Source organism: Tauraco erythrolophus, chromosome 2 (genome assembly GCF_009769465.1).
Source record: "Tauraco erythrolophus isolate bTauEry1 chromosome 2, bTauEry1.pri, whole genome shotgun sequence".
Classification (NCBI taxonomy): domain Eukaryota; kingdom Metazoa; phylum Chordata; class Aves; order Musophagiformes; family Musophagidae; genus Tauraco; species Tauraco erythrolophus.
The window spans coordinates 127,029,075-127,051,573 of NC_141466.1; the positions used below are offsets into that span (position 1 = coordinate 127,029,075).

The following is a 22,499-nucleotide window of genomic DNA, read 5'->3' on the forward strand; positions in this document are numbered from 1 at the left end:
AAGATTGAACACTCATTTGTAAATGGAATATGCGACTTATTTTCCAAAGTGCAGGACATATTGGCTCTGTTACAGATTTACCCAGAACACCTGAAAAAGTGCTGAACTGTAGTTAGCCAAGACACTGTTTCCATATTACAACTTTATTATTCGACTCTAACTTTCTACAGCCACTTAACTCCATTCAAAGTATTTCAAGGTCTACTGGTCATTCCTTACTCTTTCATTAACCTCTTCCCATCACCTCTAAGAAATTAATACTTGGGTTCCTACAAATAAGGTATTTTCATGTCTGCTGTAATGATTTCAGGTGTGCAGTTGCCCTGTAGGATACGCTCCCTTTTGTCTCTGTCATACCTGCAACACAGTAACCTGGTATTGCATTAGAAAAAGCTGCATTAAGTTTTCCAGACAATACCTCAAGCAGCATAAGTGGCCATATTTTTCTTTCCACATGGGAGAAACAAAGTTACCTAGAAAAACACATTACTTTTACATGGGGTCCTGTATGTTTTTCCCTATGAAAAAGAGACAGTTCCGACTCGAGAGACCCTCCAAAGTTTATTTTGGTTAAATGATGTCAGCACACTGATTTCTAGGGGCATTGCATTCAGCTCTGGCTTTCACGTTTTAAAAAGCTGAGTCCCTGAAGAGTACCAACACAGGCTATGCGAGTTTTACCTTACTCAGAGCATAAGACAAAACGGAATCCATCACAACGGTTGGGAATAAAGCACACACAAACACCAATGCTTTCTCCTTTAGCTTCGCTACCATGTAACGTGCCTTGGGTGCAGGAGATGTTAAAGCATCTACCATAGCATCTACCACCTCGTTGCCATTAGCGCTCCCTTCGCTGAGGATGCTGTTGAAAAAGTTTGCCCGCTCTTGAACGTACTCCTTATTGTAAACTGCCTTTTCCTCTTCACTGAGTTCGTTCCAAATCTCTTCGGCACTGACTGGTGGCTGAATTTTTGTAGAGCGTGCATAATTTCCTGGCTGAATAATACAGACCTAAAAGCAAGATGTAAAACTTATCAAGATGCCATCAGTCATTCGGAATTCAATTAAATACTACAGTCAGTAAAACAGATCAAAAGCTTTCTGCAGACAGATTTCTTCCAGAAAACGCTGCTTTGTTGAAATTCTAACCTTGAAAACTTGACTGAAATCAAATATATTCCTGTGAAACGTTTAAGATTGCAGAGGTGCTTTATTCTGACTTCCTCATTGCGCTCTGTTGTTAATGTTCGTGTTTTGACTACTCAGCATTCCTTCACGGAATGCAGTAGCGCATCTTTGATTTTTATAGAATGCTTAATGGTATAAATGTTTTGACAATACTGAGACAAAGCATTTCAGTATGACTTTGATGTCTCCAAAGTGGAATACTTTGGATTTTTCACTCGATGGCAAATCTTGCAACGAGTAATTTTTTGTCCCGATTCGGGACATAAGAAGACGTCAAAGAAAATTAGAAGGTCCTGGGGAAATAATTGCTGTTTTCCCCAAGCAGGTGTAATTAAAAGGAAAATAGGCATTGTCAGCCAAGTACAGAGGGGACCAAAGGTCCTGGTCTAGCTCTCACTGAAGTCATTAGCAAATTTCTTTACATTTCTCTGCACGTAGATTTAAATGGAGAGCACGCAAATCCTTTTTTGCTGGTCTTTCTAAAGGAAGACACATGCTTCGTTTCCTATAGGCAGCCAGCTTGCCTGGCCAGAGCTCAGCGGGATGGAGCCATAGCTCCACCTGCTCCTTGCTACCTCTGGGTGACTTTCACCTGAAAGGGCAAAGGGAACGTCAGGACAGGGGAGAGGAGCACAGGGAAGAGGGACTGTGTATTCCGCAGCCTCTCTGCGGGGTAGGTTCTGAGGCAAGTGCCAGCCAGTGTCTTGCATACAGTGAGAGACAGAAAAATAACTCTTATGGATATTCTGGAAAGGTTTATCAGCCTGCCTCACTGCATTGTGTGCTGGGGCTATTCCAGGGGTGGGGGCACAGTAAAAATCCCAAACCAACCAGAGTAGCTAACCTGTTAAACTAAGCTCTTCCATGCATTTGAGATTATCCTCAGCTAATCAGTTCCAATCCTCATCGTGCTGTGTGGTATTAGGATGTGTAAAATCACTCGCATTTTATAGCGTTTTATATTTATCTGAGAGAGGTAGCTAATAGATGCATGGCTGTGATTTCTTCCAACGCAAAGCTGAGGAACGGTACTGTAAATCTATGTGCAGTACACTAGTGTAAATCCTCCACGGAAGACTCATAGTGTTTGAGAAGAGTGTTTCAGCCGTGGAGTGACTACAAGGAAAAAGCCTACTGAAGCTACTTAGTGATCTAAGCTACAGGTTTGACTATCACTGTTGCTTAGTCAGGGCACTAAGAGCACTCTTAGAGCCTCTTAGGTTAAGAGAATAAAAACATAATTCCTCTGCACAGTGCTGCCTCTTGCAGTGTAGCTGTTCCCACAGAAAGGAAGGAGCTTTTAAGCACTGATGTCATGAGAGAAGAGAGGGAGAACGAACCCCTCAGGTAGGTGACAAGTCTTCCTTCTCACTGCACATCGCTCACACCTGGGCTCTTCGCTCCTCCAGCCACCCCAGAGAAAGTTTCAGTTACCTGGTACTGGTACGAGCCGTTCACAGAGCGTGGTGCTGCTCAGGCAGCCCTAACTCAGAAAGTTTCTACACTGTGGAGGATGTGGAGAAAGGGTGGAAGTCTGAGTGTTGGCACAAAGAGGAGGAGTGCTATCCCACTGCTGCTCAGAACTGCTAACATTACCCAGGCTCCCTATTCTCAGTGATTTCCAGCTCCCTGATTAGCCACAGAGAAACCACCTCTTTCCAAGGGGAAGCTACATCCATGGATTCAGCTCTGATCTTTATCTTCTCATTCGGATGCATGGAGGTTACTTTGCACAAGATCAGATATTATTTTCCATATGCTTGTTCTTGTTCCCTTGGCCAAAATTTCCACTCCGACGCCATTGTCTGGTGTTCTTTGTGCAAGTCACTTGCTTTTTTTCCCAAAAAAAGATGCATTTCAGCTCTGTAGGAAGCTTCAGGAGTGAAACTTCTCTCTTTCTCATGTGAAAATCAAAGTTAGAAATAGCAGGGACTTTCATACAACAGATACTTGTCACATTACTTACCCGGACACCAAACTTCTTCATTTCCAGTCTTAGGGCATCACAAAATTTTTCAATAGCTGCCTTGGTCATAGAGTAAATGCCATTTCCCAGAGTAAAATAGGCAATAATGCTGGACATGAAAACAATACGTCCTGGAAAGAAAATAGTGCAAATAATGTAACTTCACTTTCAGTCTTGAAAATAGAATTGATTTACCTGAGTCTTCTGAAGTGCTAATAAGGTGGTACTTGGCACGATGCTGTTTTACTACCTAGGATGCCAAAGCTGGGCTGGGTAAGCGTGCAGTCCCAGCACAGAAGTGCACTCAGCTCTGTCAAGCAGAGAACATCACACAAAAATCTTCCATCTAGTGACAGAAGCTGGACTAGACACAGCGTAACATGTTCCCAATGTGCTGCTTATTCCTTCTGAATCTGAGACAGGATGAAAGAGATGGAAACAACGCAGTTCCCTAATAATTTTAGAGTGAAAAGTAGTAATAAAAGATTCTGCTAGTAATAGGAGAAGGACTGCAGAGGAGAGGAGCAGATGATTTTCCCTGCAGTGGATATATGACTCCTAATACCATTTTTTCTGCGTTAATGATGTCTCTGCACTGAGACCTGGCTTACAGCTGTGCATATAAAGTCAAAATCAGACCGTACAGTGATAAGCTTCCCCAGAGAAAGGTAACTTGACAAAACATGTGCAGCTTTACACTGCCTTGCTGTGACTTCCCTGATCTCTGCTGCTTTTTTCCCTTTTGTAACTCTCGCCAAGAGCAGGCGTGCATTAAATAGCAGAGATTTCTGATTCGAGGCGCTGGGCTGTGGTTCATTTCCGTTGTTTACTTGCAAACTTCCATCACATAGTCATGCCATAGAGCAAGAACTATGTGAATATGGATATATAAATACCAGAGGTGAGAGAGAAGATGGCCTCGTCACTAACCATGCAGAGAACGACGTAGCTGCATTCCTGCTGCTGTCACAGAAGCAGATAACGTCTGGGCTCCAATCTGACCAAACGGTATAGGCTTGTGGGGATATCAAAAGGGTATCATGGGAATGCAGGGAAATCTGTCATTTTGAATTAGGTTTCCTGCCTTCCTACACAGCATCTGGAATAAATCTTACATACAGTAGCAGAACAACTACCAGTGTGCTGATCAAGATGCTACATCAGCTGGCCTGGCCATCTGGAAAAGTTAGGGGGACATGTTGCTCTCAGAGTAGGATCCTTAATTCTAGGCTGGAGGGCAATACCTCTCTTTGCAAGTATTAATAATCTTGTTGTTTTTCTTGGAACAGGTGCTCATCCTAAAATGGCAGTCCACCCCTTCCTTCAGAACACAGCTTCTGGGTGGTAGGATGGTAGGATGACCTCTGCCTCCTTTCTCCAGTAGCTAAGTGATTTAGGGCACACAGCCAGGATGTGGGACATGTCATTTAACTTCTCTCTTTGCTTAAGGTAATCGAACCCCAGCTTTCCCAGGAGAATATTCTAACATCCATTATTCAAGCTTTTAATGTGGAGAGGACACTTGCTGCTTCCAAAAACATAAGCTTTAGCTGTCCTGGCTGTTCCTGCAAGGAAGGAGACAGGAAACCTAGGATTCTTCCTAGAAGTGCCCTGGCCTCCTCTCCTACGTAGATGGGACTTGAAAATTGAGTGCGGGCAGTTAATATAGGCAGCAGTGACCGCCAGGAATGAGATGCAGAGTCCTCTTTTGAGATAAGGTACTATGTATGTGCAGCCATCCAGATCCAAATCTTCTAAAAGTTTGTGCGTGTGCTTAATATCATACACACCATTAGTCCCTTTCACTTCAAAGTAACCCCTTGCAATTCATGAAGTCAGATAAACGCCTCTGGTGGATGAGCATCACAGGGTTTTAGCAGTAAGTAGGACATCACAGAAAAAAAGTGATGTCTCCCCATGTAGTGGTCACAGAACACGCTCACTAGGTATATGCAACAGCACATTCTTTTACAAAAAGACATGCAGCTTGCGGTATTCGAAGGTTTCTTCTTTCTTGCTTCAGAATATCATTAACCAAAGGCAGCCAAGCAGAAAGCAGCAGAGTAGCCGAAAAAAGGGATGCTTTTATCTTACCAACATTTTGTGTAACAATGGCATCTGGGGCTTCCAGATGAAACCTAGCCCTTGCTGTGCTCGATGCTGTATACACACAGAACAAATCCCCACCTTAAAGAGCTTACAACTTAAATAGACAAGCTAAGCAAAAGGGGCAGAAAGGAAAAGGGTATCTTTCCCAAATACAGATGGGGACAGGTAGGGAACAGACTGTGAAGCAAGTGAGACATGCTGCAATGCTGTAGAGGGCTGTTTGAACCATTTCTTCTCAGAAGAAAGGATAAGATAAAGTCCATGCATCTGGAGGTCCATGCAAATGCATTAATCCCATTTGATATCCATGCATCTCTGTACTGGCACTCTTTCACATACTTGAAGTTTCCTGCCCAAGGTCATAGAGAGGATCCTGCTAGGCCTGGAGCTGGAAGGTGGATGTCTCTAGTTCACCTCTGTAGGGTCATCCTTCCTCTCCTAATTGCCAAACTGTAAAACAGTAAAGCCTAAGCAATAAAGGTAAGCAGGAGTTTTCTGGATCTTTGTGTTTTCTGATTGTCAGTGCTTACAAAGTCTTGCCTGGGCTTAATGACCTACTGTAAGCACTTTTTCTCCCTTTTTGAGTCAAACACTGAGATAATTCATTATTTGTAAATACTTTTTTCTATCTATGTATTGTAAAGACAGACTCTTTAAGTGTATTTTTTCCCCTTACGACTTTACCCTCTTCTCAGGATCAAGTTGCTCTTTCAGGCCACACAGAAGGAGGCTGTCATTTCAGTTCAATGAGAGACAATTAAGGCTTCTTTTATAGATGCTACATTACCCTGATTATAGTAAGCTAATTATTCTACAACTCTAAATAACAGTGGATTAGCATTACCCTTGTATTTCCTTAGAAGAGGAAGAAATGCCAGGGTTGTCCTGATGCTCCCAAGGAGGTTCACATCCGCAAATTTTTCATACTTCTCCATAGACAGCCACCCTGTCTCGCCAAATGTTGATATTCCCGCATTGTTGACAAGCCCCCAGAAACCTACGGAAGAGAAACATCTCAACAAGCATTTTTCACTGCAAAACAACCACCAGTAGGTGACAAAACAGCACTAGTCGTTTGAACCCTTGGAAACAACTTTTTAGTTGTGTTATCTTTTCGTCTTTTCTACTTATAAGCACAGGCGTGTTTTGCCTAACGAAGGAATGAAACTGTGACCATTATCTTAACTATGGGAGTCTCAGTGCTATTTAATAATCACTCACTTTATAGTCATCTTAAGTTATTTATGAATAACATGATCTGGGAGACTACATCTTACTGCCAATGCCGTGTACCATGATATTTTAATTACTGTAATCCCACTGTGTGCTATGAGCAGCTTTGTGAAAATTATATTAAGCAGTCTAAAGGCTAAGGGGTAATGTTTTCAAAGTGCCTGGCTAATTTAGGAGCCTAAGTCTTGGCTCCTTTTCCAGGATTTTGAGCTTCAATTCCTTCCGAAATCGGCCAGAATCAGGTACATGGGTGCAGCATTAGGTAAAGTAGCCAAGTAAGGTCCGTAGCTACAGTATTTTCTTGATTTTGTACTCTTGGACAACTCTGTTCTTCACATAACAACAGGTTTTGGTACTAAGAAGCGCAGCTCCCTAAAATGCAGGAAGATTCCAGTGCTTACAAGCAGAAATTTATCGGCACCAAAGCTTGTTCTGACACACACAAGCCCTTTCGCCCAGAGCCACAGGGCACTCTGCGTGAGCACCGGGCAGCGCTGATAACCTCAACTGTTGGCAACGCTTCTTCGTTGGAGTGTAGAGCGCCCGCTGCTCGGAGCCGGCGTGCTGGCTAAACACTGATTGAGCCACGCTGGCTCGTTCTTGCCCTCAGAGTATGTGTCTGCAGATGTATGGTAAAGCAAGGAGTGACACTGTGCTTTCCTTGAAAACATTCCTCTTTCTGTCCTCAAATGCTGACTGAGGGCATTTCTAGGGTGACCAGTGGTGGAACTAAGAAGTACCCAGGGTAGCCTGACTTGCGCTGAAACAGCTACGTCTGCAGCCTCTCTGCCAGCCTTGACAATTTTTCTAATGCATTTTTTTTTTAAAAAAGAGTTTTTGTACCTGTCTGAGGCAAATGATTGTTTTGTCATGCCTTCTACAGGATCTCCAAGCCTAGGTTTCTGGTGAGGCAGAGTGAGTAACAGTGCCTCTCCTTCTTCTTCTGGACACAGAGTCCAGGGCACGCGCGTGATGCCGGCCCAGCTGGAGCCTCCTCTACCCGTGGTGGGAAAGATCAGTGAGACCTTTTGTCATCATGGTGAAAGTGCTGCAGAAACGCTTGAGCTGAACTCTTTTCTTTCTGATCTTCCCTGATAAACCTACTGTGATGATTTCATGGTATCAGTCCTTCCAGAGCCCTGCCAAGAACTGGATTTCATTCACGGCAATAGTTAAAGCTGAAACAGACAATATTTTGAATTTGTTTGTAAAGCAGACCTCTGTAAGCTTGTATTATGTAATGAAATTGTTGTTTAAACAAGGAAACAAAGTTCTTGTAAACAAGAAAGCTGGAGAGGGACTTTTTACAAGGCTATATGGTGATAAGACAAGGGGCAATGGCTTTAAACTGAAAGAGGACAGATTTCGTTTAGATATAAGGAAGAAATGTTTTACATTGAGGGTGGTGAGGCACTGGAACAGGTTGCCCAGAGAAGTTGTGGATGCCCCATCCCTGGAAGTGTTCAAGGCCAGGTTGGATGAGGCTTTGAGCAACCTGGTGTAGTGGAGGGTGTCCCTGCCCACGGCAGAGGGGTTGGAACTAGATAATCTTTGAGGTCTCTTCCAACCCAAACCATTCTATGATTCTATGACTTTCAGTGAATGTCTCATTTGCAGGGCAAACATTCAAATTCAGGAACTTAGATAAGTCTGTCCTCCAAAGAGAGTAAATACTATTCAGCAGTCTGTCACATGGCAGTCCTTGACACTGGGCCTCTCTTATAACTTCAGATACAGACTGACTGCTGTTCTCGTCATGCAGCAGTTTCTTGTGTACTCACCTCTTTTCCACTGCCCCAAAGGTTAGTGGACAGAGGAGAGGAAATGGACCAAAAATTTGGCCACTGGAATTGGGCATTCTTCTTCTTCCTGCCATTGCCTTGTTGTTCCAGGCCCATCCATCATTCTGTGGCTTTATTTCTCCTTCTTAAAATGGAACTAGCTCCGTGGGACAGACCTCCTTATAAAACGCTTCAAGATCAATGGATTAGAGATTCCTCTGTAAAAGCTAATTATCAATATTTTTATACTTGCACATGATCTGATCTACAGATGGACTGAGACACTCCATCTGTTTCTAGGTAAGGCTGGAGGTCTCTGTACTCAGGTTTATTTTCACATAACCTAACCCTAACAAAACACAAACTAAAGCCTGGCATCACTGTAAAGGCTATTCCCTGACCTTCTCAGCTTTACCTTTTCTATTTAAAAAAAAACCAGTCATTTTGCTTCTGCCACTGCATCCGGCACAGCACAGTGAGAACTCTTGCTCCAAACACCCCTGAATTCATTAGGGTTTCATAAATACAGCCATTAAACTTTAGACAATTGATTTTCTTCCTCTTTCTCTAAACTGTGAAACGCAGAATTCAGCTTGCAGGGCTTAAGTTTTATCTCCAGCCCTTTGCCAGCTTTCCCTCATGGTCTTCAAAGACTCCAGGTGGTTGGTGGTGAGGCCAGCATGTGTGTATAAACAGAGTTCACAGAATAATGGCTCCTCCTTTCTGTTCAGTGTCAAGAGGAGAAAAACTGGCGTTGAGTTAAACTGAAACAGACTTTTCTGAAGAGAAGATTAAGTAAAACATAAAAAGACATTTTGCTCGGGGTCAGCTCGAAACATTTTGTTTGCCCTCAAGCGAAACATATTGTTTCTCAGAACATTTTGGCATTCCTGAATGGGAAATGTTCTGATATTTTCCACAAATTTTCCTGTCCCTTTGTTCAGTAGAATCAATTTGCAAAATTCTACCCAAGGAACGAACAGGTTATTGTTCCCTTATGACACTTTTTTGGAAAATTTCCTACCTCCTGAGAAATGACCTGCCCAGATACGTACTCGGTGTACTTGAGTCAGCTTTTTTCTTCCTTTCCTGAAATGTTTGTGGCAAAAATTAATGCTATAAACCTGCATACAAAATATTTTGTACATTTGCTTAGACAAATGGAGCTCAGGTAACCTGAGAAATACAGTCCTTAGGTGGAAATCTAGAAGGACAAGGGAGAAGTAAGAACCGAACAGCTGAAAGAAAGAGACATTGCATTTCCTCTGAGTGTTCATGTGTGGACACATTAGGAAAAAAACAGCTGATGTTTGATCTGGAAGGGAAAAAAATCACTCGGACTGTCAAAACAGAATTCAGTCCAAGCATAATTTAGGAAGAGGGGTGTTAGACTATGGTAGAGCAGGCAAGGAATAAATAAACTGGAAAGCAGAACTGGACGTCAAAGAGATTTTCACTGATCTTTCTGTTGGGGAAATGGATCCTGAGGACAAAGATTAAGAGATATAACAGGGGATCTAAAGGATCACTTTAGGAAACCTAACTTAAGATTAGTGAGGCTTTCCGGAGAAAAACACCAGCTCTCACATAACCTCCCACATCAATTTCTACTTCAAGATACGTTGACCAAAAGGCATATACCCAAAGTCCTTATTTAGGCCCAAAAGATGCCTGATGTTTTTCCAGAAACTCTTAAAAGTCCTCTTCCTATTCAAGTCAATCAAGCTGTGTGCTCACAAAACCTTTTGAAAATTGGGCCGTTTCTATGTAGGTGCCTACACACAGATAATACCTGAATTCGGCCAGAGTTTCTGAACTCCAACATGTATTCTTGGCATCACTGATCTTTGGAATTTCTCATCTAAACCTGAGCCCACGCAAAAAATGACAGGCTCTTTCCTGAAAGATTCCAATCCAATACTAAAGGAAACTAGCCAAAGGAAGGAGAGTGTGATTTGCAACATTCCTATTGAAAAAATGAAGAAGACAGGGAACAAACCAGTCTGTCTGTGGCAATGCAGGGTGTCCGTGGTAACAGGCCAGCTGAGACTCCTGAGCTTCAGATGTGAGTATTATGCTGTGGTTGTCTTCCTCGCAAGGATGAGTCTATCTTTGTAGGAAATCTGGGCTAAAATATGGTACAATGGGCCTGCTGGGTGGATTCCATCAATAGGAAATCTTAATGAAGTGGAGGAGAGTAATAACCTAGGAGGTAGGACTAAAACTAATACCCCTCCCTTCTAGCTGGCTACACGTCCCCCATTCGCAACAGGCAAGAAAAGGAAGTGAAATTCCTGTTCTAAACAGAAGCAAATCAGGAAAAAAAATAGGTCTGCTGTAGAGCTTAAGAGAGTTGCAAATCACCATGCAAAGTCCCAGTCTACTTCATGTTGGTTTTAACGTGTGCAAGAAGTTTTTTCTTTTTAAACAAAAAGGACTCTAAATATTTTAGAAAGTTATCTTAAAGGGGGCGCAACCCATAAAAACAAATAAGAAAAGCCTCAGAGCCAGAGGATTTTTTCGGGGGGACAGTTAGTTAGCTCTAGAGAATGAGCTATGTACCATGGCAATTGATCTGCTGTCCTTTTCAGACTAACATAATTTCACAGTGTAGAACAAGACAAATATTTACAAGGAAACAAACTATGAAGTGGCAGAAAGTCCAGCTAGCTGTGCTGCCAGTAGTTTGGATTTCTACTCTTGCGTAACGGAGAGAGAGGGAAGACGAGGTAGAGCTTGGGTTAGTTATCTCATGGTTATGGCTTAACTAGGTGGTGCAGGGAGTACTGTGCTTTTTTCCTGAGAGTTAGTTGTGCATTTTATACTGAATAGTCTACTTAAAGCAGAAAAGATCCCGGGCACAGGAAAACACCAGAGCACACAAAAAAATACAGGCTTTACAGTGTCGAACTGCAGCCTCTTCAACTTGGGTCGAGGTTTGAAGCAACTAAAATCTGCCAAAGAACAAGATTCAGGAGGGACTTGAGCTCTCTGAGCCTCTGTTCTTTGCTAGGTCCTTGTCTGGAGACCCTCCGTTGTAGATTGTACACTCTTCAGGACTCCTCTTACTTTGACCATACATCAGGTGTAGAACAAAAGAGTATGAGATGTCGACCAGGCTCAACAGGCTTTGTGAAAACACAAGCAAAAACAAGAACATTTCGCAAGTTTGAAAGGAGGAAAACAGTGTATAGAGATGTAATAAACAGAAGAAAACATGGATTTTCATCAACTACAACAAAAGATTTAAGATAAAGGACAAAATTTTGGCTTATCAGTCAGATTAAGATGACTTGGAAGACAGCATACCTGCCACGTCTGACATTCCAAAAAGTCATACTTGTCTGAGATGCACAGTCCATGGAAAGAACGACACTGTCATCATAAAGAATAAATATTTAATCTTTACCAGGATTTACTCTGAGCTATTTAAATACAGCATGCAAAAAGCCATCGTTGTTTAACTGCATTCTCATTATTCTAGTACATCTCCTGAGGTTTTAGTTTGGAATGCATGGCCTTCACCTATTTACCATTAAACCTGGAGATTGCTGAAGTGGTTTCTTTTTTCATTTTTGGAATGATAAGGAAGTGGTTTAGTGAGCTGAATTTATAAGTCCAGCACACTGGTGTGATGTACGTAAAATCTTTGGTACCTGAGTGAAACCGATTATAGTAAACACGGCATAAAGAGCAGAGAGGGAACAATCCCTAAGCAAACGCCTACTGATTCCCAAAGGTAGATGCCTCTTCTCAGTTTCTACAGGGACTTGCTGGATAGAATTATCCTGTTCTGCTGGAAGGGGAGAGAGACAGCACTGTCCAACAGTGCTTACCAGCTAAAGATGACATCCAGAACACTGCCAGTAACTATTTTAAAGGTGGTGCAAAAACCAAAAGCAGATTTTTCTTAATCTGTCCAGTGCTTATTTAAAAGTCTACTGGACTCACCACCTGCTCTTTGTTCTCCTTATTACAAATGTCTGACTTGTACTTGATTTTCAGTTTGGTTAGTTCTCTGCTCTAGGCCCCAGGTGCTGCTGTCTGTGATCCACCAGGAAAAATGTCCTAAGGTTTCACTACGGAGAGTTCCTTAACTGGTGGGACATCAAGGCACATGCCTCACTGCCCACCCTTTGGGGAGCAGATAAAATCATAGAATGGCTTGGGTTGGAAGAGACCTTAAAGATCACCTAGTTCCAACATTCCGTGCAGTCACATGCTCTCCTCATCTTCTAGATACTTTCAGAACATAAATGCAATTGCAGATGGTTCAGAATTCTCTTCCCTAATGAAAAATGATTTATTAAAAAAACTTTGACCCAAATGAAAAAAAAATTACAATTCCTATCTTTGATAAATAAATTGGTTAATGAAAACTAACCTTCAGATGAATTGTGAAATGGAAACTGTTTTTATAAAGTTAAAATACCAAAGAAAACAACACATCTATTTTCAGAGGTGCCAAGAAGGAACACTCCTATTGATGTCTTTTGCCTAAAGACTCTATGTAAGTAGAGTATCCTCACAGTTTCTTCACATTTGAGATAAAAATATTTATGCCCCTGTATTTTATAAATTATGAAGAAGACTTATGGCGTTTACTCCATTAACATCAGACATTAAAATAACTCCTTTGCTCCTTTTTATTTAATAAACTTAGGAGGAAGATTACTTGATAATTGGCAGTTTTCCCAAATGACATATGTGCTATCCAAAGCTGTAAAATTACGTTTTCTTTTCTGCCTTTGCAGCGTATCCTCAAAATGCTGCCGCAGAAGAGCCAACCGACAATGGAAAAAAGTTTTATAAAATGCATGCTCTGCCTGTGGGTGCCCAGCCCTGTGTTACGGGTGTAAGAGCCTGACGGACAACCCGGGCAAACCACTGTCTGTGCACACGATGTGTGCGCGGCATGTCAACGCCAGCTGTTCTCAAGTGTCTTTCCTGGCCCCTCCAGCAAGCCCTGGTGTCTCCAGCATGATTTCCCTTGATCTGAAGGATGCGTCCACACGCCTGTGAGAGGCGAGGACAACCGGCAGCGCTGAGGGGTGCACTCAAGAGTCTACACAACAGCATGAGCGTGACCATGGCATAAGCTGCCAGAATTACAGGATAAATTATCTGTAACCCGGAGTTTCAAGTAACCTGGTCCCCATCGAGCCTATAAGGGCTTTTATGAGTGATCGGCATTGTCTGCAGCTTGGGAAAGAGCCTGAGAGGAGAAGGCTCTGCCTCTTAATCAGCTAAGGTCAAGATCAACCATAAATACACATCCTTAATGAGGGGCGTCTGGGCTTCTTCTTACTTCCTTTCTCATTTCATCCCCGTCCCAACGCGCTACCAAACCAGGCAGGCAGAGGCCTTGCATCTCATTATGGTTCTGCGTACTTATATTGCCGGTATGAACAGGAAGGGTTTGTCTGTAATTCTGAGGGAATCTCACTGCTGAGCCCCAGTAAGCCAGCTCTGCGCCGAGCGTATCCCCCAGTGTTACCCTGGGCGACTCTCGCCCTGCAGCCTAGTAGGAAAGGAGGTAACTGTGGCCCTATTCCCTGTGCTGTTCTCTGTGTCACCTGTTCGGGGGGTATAACCCAGGATTTAGGTTGTCTGCAATTATTCTGCGAGCCAAAGTCTCTCCGTTCCCCTGGTGTATGCTCCCTGAAGGGTGTCTGATTGCCAGATTTCTTTTTCAGTAGCCCTTCCAGGGACTAGCTTGACAAAACTCAAGTTGTCCCGAGAAGCAGCAGGTTGGGTATGGCATGGCAGCTGCCCTCTCTCCATTTCCTTTACTTATTCCCCTTTCACAAACATGCCTAGAAATACATCCCCTTCCCACCGCCTCCTGTGTGTGCGCGCTTGTTCTTCTCTAATTGCTAATTGCAATTAGCACCCTTAGTGACAGCGCTCCTTAGCCACCGAGCCGTGACGGCCCAGCTGACCCCCGATCTCAGGCAGCTCCCTGCCCGCAGCCCCTCCAGCCCACGGGCGAGCCGAGGTGCCGTTCCGGGCACTCCGTGCCCGCCGATCCCGCCGCCCCCGCCCGCCCCTCCGGCGGCGACGGGCCCGCGGGTCGGGGAGAGCCGCTCCCCCCGCGGCCGCCGCCGGTGCCCCCGGCCCCGCCTCACCTCGCTCGGGCAGGTGGCGGAGCACCAGCTCCTTGGCGGCCAGCACGTCCCGGGCGCGGGTGACATCGAGCTGCAGGACGCGCAGGCGGCCGGCGCCGGCGGCGGCTTCTCGCTGCAGCCGCCGCGCCCCGTCGCCGCCGGGGCAGAGGCAGCCGGCGAAGACGGTGAAGCCGAGGCGGTGGAGGCGGAGCGCCAGCAGGTGCCCGAAGCCGCTGTCGCAGCCGGTGATGAGCACGGCCCGGCCGGACGGCTCCAGCGGCACCGCCCCGCGCCGCCACAGCCGCGCCGGCAGCAGCAGCAGAAGGAGGAGGAGGAGGAAGAGGAGGAGGAAAGGGGCCGCGGCCCACATGCTGCCCGCGCCGCCGCCGCGCCGTGTGGGCGGGAGGGAAGCCGCCGGGAGCACCGTGCCTGCCCGCCCGCCCGCCATCCCCTCCCCCGGGCAGTGGCGGCCCGAGGCACCGCCCTCGCCCCGCAGGTGCCCGTGGCTTCTGCGGGGAGCCCGGGGCCGGGCGCCGGCCCCTCCGAAGGGCGGTGGAGAGGAAGGCCGGCATCGTGGTGAAGCTTCAGGCTTGGGAGGGGTCTGTCCTCACCGGGGAGGGGGGGCTCTTTCCCCCCATGCTTCTCGTGGCTTGTTTGGAAAAAAAACAGGCTGTGAGCATCGTGCGATGTCCTGTGGGCTGGATGTGCGCGGTCAAAAGGGAGAAGGGATTTCAGCCGAAATCCAGCGCGGAAGTTACCGTGGGCAGTTCAACCCGTCCGTTTAACTGGGCTTCACGGGGTCGCGTCACTCAGACTGGCCGCAGGGCACGAAGTGCTTTAAAGCATCATCACAGAATCACAGAATGTCAGGGATTGGAAGGGACCTCAAAGGATCATCTAGTCCAATCCCCCTGCCGGAGCAGGACCACCTAGATCAGATCACACAAGAACGCGTCATGAGTTGTTTCCAGATCCGTGAGAGAGGGATTTCTAGTACAGCTGCATTATTGTGTTATAGTTGTTATATGTTGTGTTATAGTATTCAATTGATGAGGGTTTTTTATGGCCCGGGTCTGTGTCTGCTACGTTATATCAAGGGTGCCCCTAGACGCTCCTCAGTGGAGAAAAATGGCTGTTTCTTGTAGGCTAAAATGACAGTTTTACATTGCTGAACAAAGATCCCTGAGAGCTAAGATTACAGGAGAAATTTGATTAGGCAGTGTTTTCTCTGCCCATTCTTTCATCTGAGAAAGCCTCCAAGCAGCTATTGGAAGGGACAGTATGTCATGTCTGCCTCCTCTGAGCGAAATGAAATGCTTGATAGAGCCAGATGCCTTTATTAATTGTGATTTAAAGTTGATTTGTGAAAATACAAAGGGGCCAAAGTCATTCATTGACATATACACGGCAGCAGAGGAAGCAGCAGGACTTAACGCACACAGGGACGGTCCTAAATATTTGCCTAATTTGCATCACTGTAGCTCCATGGTCAGCCTTGTTCGCTTTTAGTAGTTTGTCTAGAATATCTGCTGTATCAGGTTGCGGCAGAGGGGCTTCAGAACTGTGACACCCTGCTGTCCGTGAGTCTCCAGAAGTGGCACTGGTCCCTGCCATCAGCTGTGTTTCATGTTTGCACGGGGATCCCTTTGCACTGCAGAGAGTGTATTGAATGACATTCTAAGGAGAAAGAGAATAATTGTTGTTTAAATCTCTTTTCCGTGGGCTGAGGCATTCATGTGTCTTTACTCTTGTTGGCGGCCCATCTGTCTAGATTTACTTTAGCTTTAAATTGTTCAGTGCTCTCCCTTCTGCAGCGTTCAGGTCTCCTGTAGGCATTGCGTAACAGGACTCGAAGCCTCAAGTGGCTTGGAAAAAGAGGTTATGTTTTGCTGCTGGGAGACAACGTAGGAAGTGGCATGGTTAAACCCAGAAGACGATATCCAGATACCTGTCCTCAGCAGGATTTATTTGATCATGCTCCGTCAAACTGGGAGAAGCTGCCCTTTTTTAGTCTTCAAAAGATTACTCAGTCTTCTGCAACTACCTGAGTCACAAAGCTTTGTCTTTACGTTTAAAAAATATTATGCAATGCTCAAAATCATGAGAGTTGATAACAGCTTGTCCTCCGGCCAGCTTCCCTGTCTGGTTCCCTCTGGCATACAAAGATGGGGAGGGATTCCAGATTCACCTCCTCCATGCCTTCTACCCACCTCGACTTTGCGTCTGCCAGTCTGTGCTCTCTCAGCTTTGGTGTTCCATTAATAACAGGAAGATCACAGGCAGTGACAAAACCATTCTCCCGAAGAATAAAAAGTGACCCAACTAACCTCTGAATTTTATGCTGTCTCTATTCCAAATAAACTTCAAAAGATATTAAAAATGTGGCATGTTACAGTCTGAGAACAGGAGCAGTATGTTGTCGGAGCAACAGAATAAGCTAGCGTGGAAGTTATGGTTTAGAACTGTAACCTTCACAGTTAGAACCAACTTCATGACTACCTAGTCCAGAAATGAGGCCACTTAGGTCTACAGCGTAGACGATGTGCAGTAGAATTTCTCTATTTGTTGGAATTATTTTCCTCTGGGTATGTATTATTCTGTTCCAAACTCAAAGACATATCATAGAATCACGCAATGGTTTGGGTTGGAAGGGACACACACATACACAAACACATACATATCTGTTAAATATTCGTATTGAATTTTTGATTCTATGTTTTGTCTACTTTCTGAAATCCCTTTTTCATCTTTAGAACTCATTTTAAGTAAAAGTTTTCATCTCTATCTGAATCTGTTCTACCTCATACGTAGTTCAAGTCAGTTGTGAGTTTCCTGTAGTAAGTTTAAGCAAAGGTCTGGATTTTGAGGAAGGAGGTGAGGAGACTGATACTGGTGAGGATCTGAATAAGTCTGCAACTAGAACATGCCCAGGGATCTTCCGCTCTTCCTGAGACTCTTTCTGGGAACAGCAACTTGTGAAGCTGATGCTTAAAGCTTTCCTCTAGGTCACCCAGTAAGTTTCACAGTGTGAAATAACAAGTTGCTTCACTTGAAAACTGAAGAATGAGCTTTCCAGAGGCATCGAAGTCTCTTCTTAGGTGATTAGATAAGCAGATATTCAAAAGTGCTGCATTCCTGACGACCACAGTGGCTGCAGTTCTTCCACACCTTGGAAAATCAGATTGTTTCCAGAATTGCCAAACTGTGGATTTAAGGTATTTAAGATTAGGCTCCTCTTGGAAAAAAGTACTGCTCAGATCTTACTAACTCAATTGGTTATTGCTCCATAAGTGTAGTTTTTCTCTGCCCCTAATGATCTTCTTATGTTTTTGCCTCTTCTTATGTCTACTCACATCTGTTTATTTTACCCATTCTCCTGTTGCTGTTCCCTAAGCCCCTCATCTCTCTATCCGTCCTGGCAGTCTTACCGCAAATTGGAGCCGTCTCAAAATTTGCCATCTGTCACGCTCAGTGATACCCACTCAGTAGTGGGTAGGAGGAGTAATGATATTTGATGTCTTTCTTACAGCCTCAACTCTCCAGCATCGTGTGGAAGTCATCGTTATTTTTATTTTCTGAAGCAAAAATGAAGCTCCGTTGCCTTTTCAGGTAACTGCAGAGCCATCCCTGGTTTCACAGGAGTCGCTTTTGGCACAAAGTGTCTCTTTGTCAAAGCTTCAGAAAAACGCTGAGAATGTGACAGAGTGCCTCCTAAAAGCTCCAAATAACCAAACAAACCTAGGAAAGAATCAACACAGACCCCTCTTTTTTTTTTTTTTTTTTCAACATTCTTATGATTTTAAAGCCAGTTTGATGATTTCTGGGGTGCAGGATTGGGATTTCTGCCCCGTAAGAGCTGGTCTGTCACACACAGTTCACCGTGAATGTGACTCTTCTCTTTGCCATCCATCGAGTCTTGTCGGCTCAGACCCCAGACCGTTTAGCTTGCCTCTTGCCATGGAACAGTGGATAGCATAGCGTGCTGCTGACCTCAGCTGGGACTTTTTGATACTGGTACAGTGAAAATGATGCTTATTTAACAGAAAGAAACATGAAACTCATCTTGACCAGCCTGTCGATTAAAAGTTTAGCAAAACACTCTCCTGTCTTCTAACGCTAACACACAAATGACACTGCTTGCTGCAACTATCCAAAAAACTGATATCAAATCTGCTTCTGCAGGCAAGCATTTCAGGAGTGGGAAAATTAGCTTTCCAGGAAGAAAATTAAAAGAGTGTATTTTTAGTGCAGTTAGACAGGCAAAGACGTTCTGAACAGAAACGCTTGCAGTTTTTAGAGCTGGCAAGCTGTGCGTCCCAGTTCAGGGCTCAGCCAGTGAACGCTTTGCTGTGGTGTCGAAGGAAGGGAGCCAATCAAAGGTTGTCATTGCATGGAATTAGATAGGAGCAGTTGCATGTGGGCTGTGCACAGGGAATATCAAGTCTTTGAAGACTAAGCAGGGTGTCTGGTTCTGTATAATGTGATGAGCTGTATTAAAATCTTATTGCACATTTTTAAAAACCCTGGACTCAGTTGACAAAACAGATTTAGGGTGTCACGTGTATTGCTCGGTGTGTCATAAAAGGGAGATGGCTTCCTTTTAAAAGGCAAGGCAGGAATATCTCTATCCGTGAAATAGTTCCAAATACCTGTCACTGTGTACAATGTCTAGTCTGTTCCAGAAGTGAAGTCTTCCCATTTGTCAGAAGTTATTTTATTAAGTCCCTAGGATTAAGTCCTTTCTGGCAGTATTGGAGTAGTAGCAAACAAAGGAAGGGAGATGGGAGGGAAATTCTCCTAGAAGCAGGAAAATCCACCTTCTCCTCTAAACTGAAGTGACTGATCCTCTTTAAACTGGAACACCCCTGGCTCAGGGATGGATGTGTCATGGTTCAGCTGCTGTTTCTGTGTGCATGGGGCACACGGAAAGCAAAAAGACACCCTATACCTTCCAATGATTATATTCCAGAAACAAACAAAAAATTAGACACCATTTTGTCTCAATTCTACCTTGCAAGATAAATGTTGGGTGATTCAGACTTGAAAATGCTACTGCAAAATGACCCAAAGGGAGTAAAAGTGCTTAGACAGCTTCTCCACACAGACTAATACCCATTTCTATCCTGGAAGGATTACCACAGCATAGCAAATGGAGAGCTTCAAGTGGAGGTGGAGGATAAGGGTGAGGGAAGATCAAGTTTCCTTCTCTTCCTGGTGGCTGGAGCTAGAAAGTGCTGAAATCAAAGTGTTTTCCTCTGGCACATAATTTCACCTTAGCCATGCAGTGCAGACATAGTTAGCTTCATCGGGTAAGCTGTTTTGAACATGAAGGTTACTGAAAAAGAGGCACAACATGATGAGATTGGGATTTATCTCTGATTAAAAGTTAATTCAGTTTGAGAAAGAGCCTATGTTTGAACACAATGGCTCTTCCAGAACAGCTCCGTATGATGAAAAGCCTTTACGCTGTCGGACTGTTGGGAAATTCCAGTGGTATCAGAGTAGATAAAAAATCAGTTCAATGGTGATAAACTGATCCAGCATAAGCATTAGCAAATTTTAGAAGAATTTTACCCAAGCCCCAAATCTGCCCAGAATTGTCCTTCAGTAATCTTGGTGAGTGTTGTGTAGTAAGCACCTGAGAAAGCAGAGCACACATTTCCATTGATTTGACTCTGCAGATTCCTGCAAGGCAGGAGGTTGAAACATGAAATCTGACTCAAGTTGCAGTATCCTAAAAGAAGATAAGATATGCCGGGACCTTCCCTCCTTTCCGAGGGTGTAGCTTACCCCTGTAAGGACAGGGTGCTCATGAAAACACCTGGGTCCATTAGCAATTTTTAAGCTAGCTCTGATTGTCTCACATCTGAACTGGAGCCAAAACTTTCTGAAGTCAGCAGAAAGATTTCTGTTACTTTTGGCTGCCTGGTTGCGCTGTGTCGATGCGATGACGGAACAGCAGTAGCCTGGAGCTCATATGGTGACACAGGCAGCGGGGCTTTAGCTTTTGTGTAAGAAGTATGCTGAGCTTGCTGTTTCCGACCTTATATTCCACACTGGCAGCTATAGATTTGCCTGTTAAAGCTCTTATTTTTATGGAAAATCTATCCCACCGACCATGTTAAAAGCTGAATAACTCCATCATCTCTGCTCCTCTGCAATCTTCCAAAGCCAAGGACCTGAAGGTTTGCGGTTTGCTTAGATCAGCAGAGCAGAATATTGACAGTACCGTGTTGTTTCCACTTGGGAGTTGTTATTTCCAGGAAAACGCACGCATCAGATGATGCCCACGAGATGGCAGCCTGTGCAGTAGAAAAATGGGCCCCGTTTATACCTGCAGGAAAAGAGGATGATGCTGTACGTGTGCCACCTTCCCTCTGCAGGCAAAAGTCACCTCTGCTCTGCAGTCCCGGCCAGCACGCGCTGCACAAGGTTTAAGCGTTCGGATAACGCCGCGTGGATGTGCCAGCTCCCACCTGTGCCACAGGATCCGACAGGTGGGAAGCAGGTGAGACACGCTGAGAAGCACGGAAATGCCACAGAGAAACCAGAGAAGCTGGGATGTTTTAGAGGGATAGCAGGAAAGTTACATCTCTGATAACAGAGAGTCTGGAGAGGGGATAAAATGAAAGAGACCTCGGAGGCAGACGGACAAAAAGTACTTTGTGCTGATTAGCAGCAAAGGAGCTCCGAGTTTCCAGTGCAATAAATACACATGAGCACAGGAGGGTGCTGCTCCTTCTCTGAGTTTGCATAAAACACTCTGTTCCTTGGTGCCATTGACTTAAAGGCTTGAGAAGGATGTATGTTGGTTCATCCTGGACAAAGACCTGGGTGAAGCCAGCAACTGAATAGCTCCAGGTGGTCACGTCTTTCTGGAGTAAAGTAACATTCTCGTGAAGGACAGATTGTGCTTTTAGGGGATGACCAGCCACAGCTGTGCCCATTCAGCAGGTCCGTCAGCCTGCAAAATGTGTCCTAAGGACTTATTTCTGGTACGGGTGAGGTTGTAGATGATTTTACTGGCATCCCTCACTAGCTAAGGGCAGAAAGCAGAGGGGTGGTGGTTTAAGGGCTTATTGCTCTCATGACTGACTGTTTCAGGACAACCCAGAATGTGGCACATAATTCGCCAGTTAGTCCAAACTAGAGGAATCTGATTTCTACTAGAAATAGCTTTATGGAAATTACTCTGCGATTTTGTATTGAGTATCTTTCGCCTCTCCTTAGCAGCGTGCCAGCTGGTAGTGAGGGCACAAGGATGGGTAAGGAGGTGGAGAAGTGGCCTACAGGCACTGAGCAAACCAGAGACCGAGTGTGACAGAAAAGCCCAGTTTCCTTGCTTACAAGTCCAAGTTGCTCCATGTGCAGGACAAGTTTAATACCTTCCACCGCAAACAAAGAGAAAGCCCAGAGGATGGAAATACGGGAAGGTTTGCATTTTTTAAAATAGAAGTCAAAAGTCAATTCCACGGTAGATTTGGGGTGCTGTGAGAGAAAGAGAAGTAACGTGGACAGTAGAGGGGCCTTTTAATAGGCGAGACAGAGATATTGAAGTTTACTGCTAAGCCCACTGATGCAAGTTGAGTCCCACAGAGAATATTTCAAGAGATACCAGCTACTACTCACCCACCTGCATCTGGTCCCAAAACCCATATTATGCAGAAGGAATTAATCAATAGGTCTGGTTTCCTCCTGGAATGTAAAAGCCCACAGAAAAGAAGGCTTGGCTTCTCTGATATAGTTCGATCTCCAGCTGCCAGAAGTGTTGTCAAGCATGCCACCTCCGAGCAACCACGTGGGGTTACCTCCTTGGCCCTTCAGTAATTGAGACAGCACGTGAGGGCAGTTTCTGGGCTCACAGGGGAGTACATGGTTGGCAGGACCAGGTCTTTGTAGATAATAGGATGCGTTATGCTTCAAGGTAGTTTCTAAACCCTTCTCCCTGCTCCCTCATATAGTTCTACTTCTATGAGAAAATACAGGACCCGTTTTTCAGAAGCTATGCCATACCCCTCAGCTCAGCAGTTTTCCTGACTCAGGATCTTTGCCTCCTCTAACAGTTGCATCGCTGGTAAGAAACTGTAACTGCACTATAACAGAAATATGGGG

The 22,499-nt window shown here is 44.7% G+C and overlaps 1 protein-coding gene across 1 annotated transcript; it reads right to left on the reverse strand.

The window, feature by feature from the left end:
* Window positions 1-666: 666 nt before the first annotated feature.
* LOC104370819 (D-beta-hydroxybutyrate dehydrogenase, mitochondrial) lies at window positions 667-14,757 on the reverse strand. Its single transcript, XM_086631119.1, has 4 exons — window positions 14,409-14,757; window positions 6,111-6,263; window positions 3,158-3,288; window positions 667-1,014 (listed from the first exon to the last, which is right to left on the reverse strand). The coding sequence occupies exons 1-4, from the start codon at window positions 14,755-14,757 to the stop codon at window positions 667-669; spliced, it is 981 nt and encodes a 326-aa protein (XP_086487245.1).
* Window positions 14,758-22,499: the final 7,742 nt, after the last annotated feature.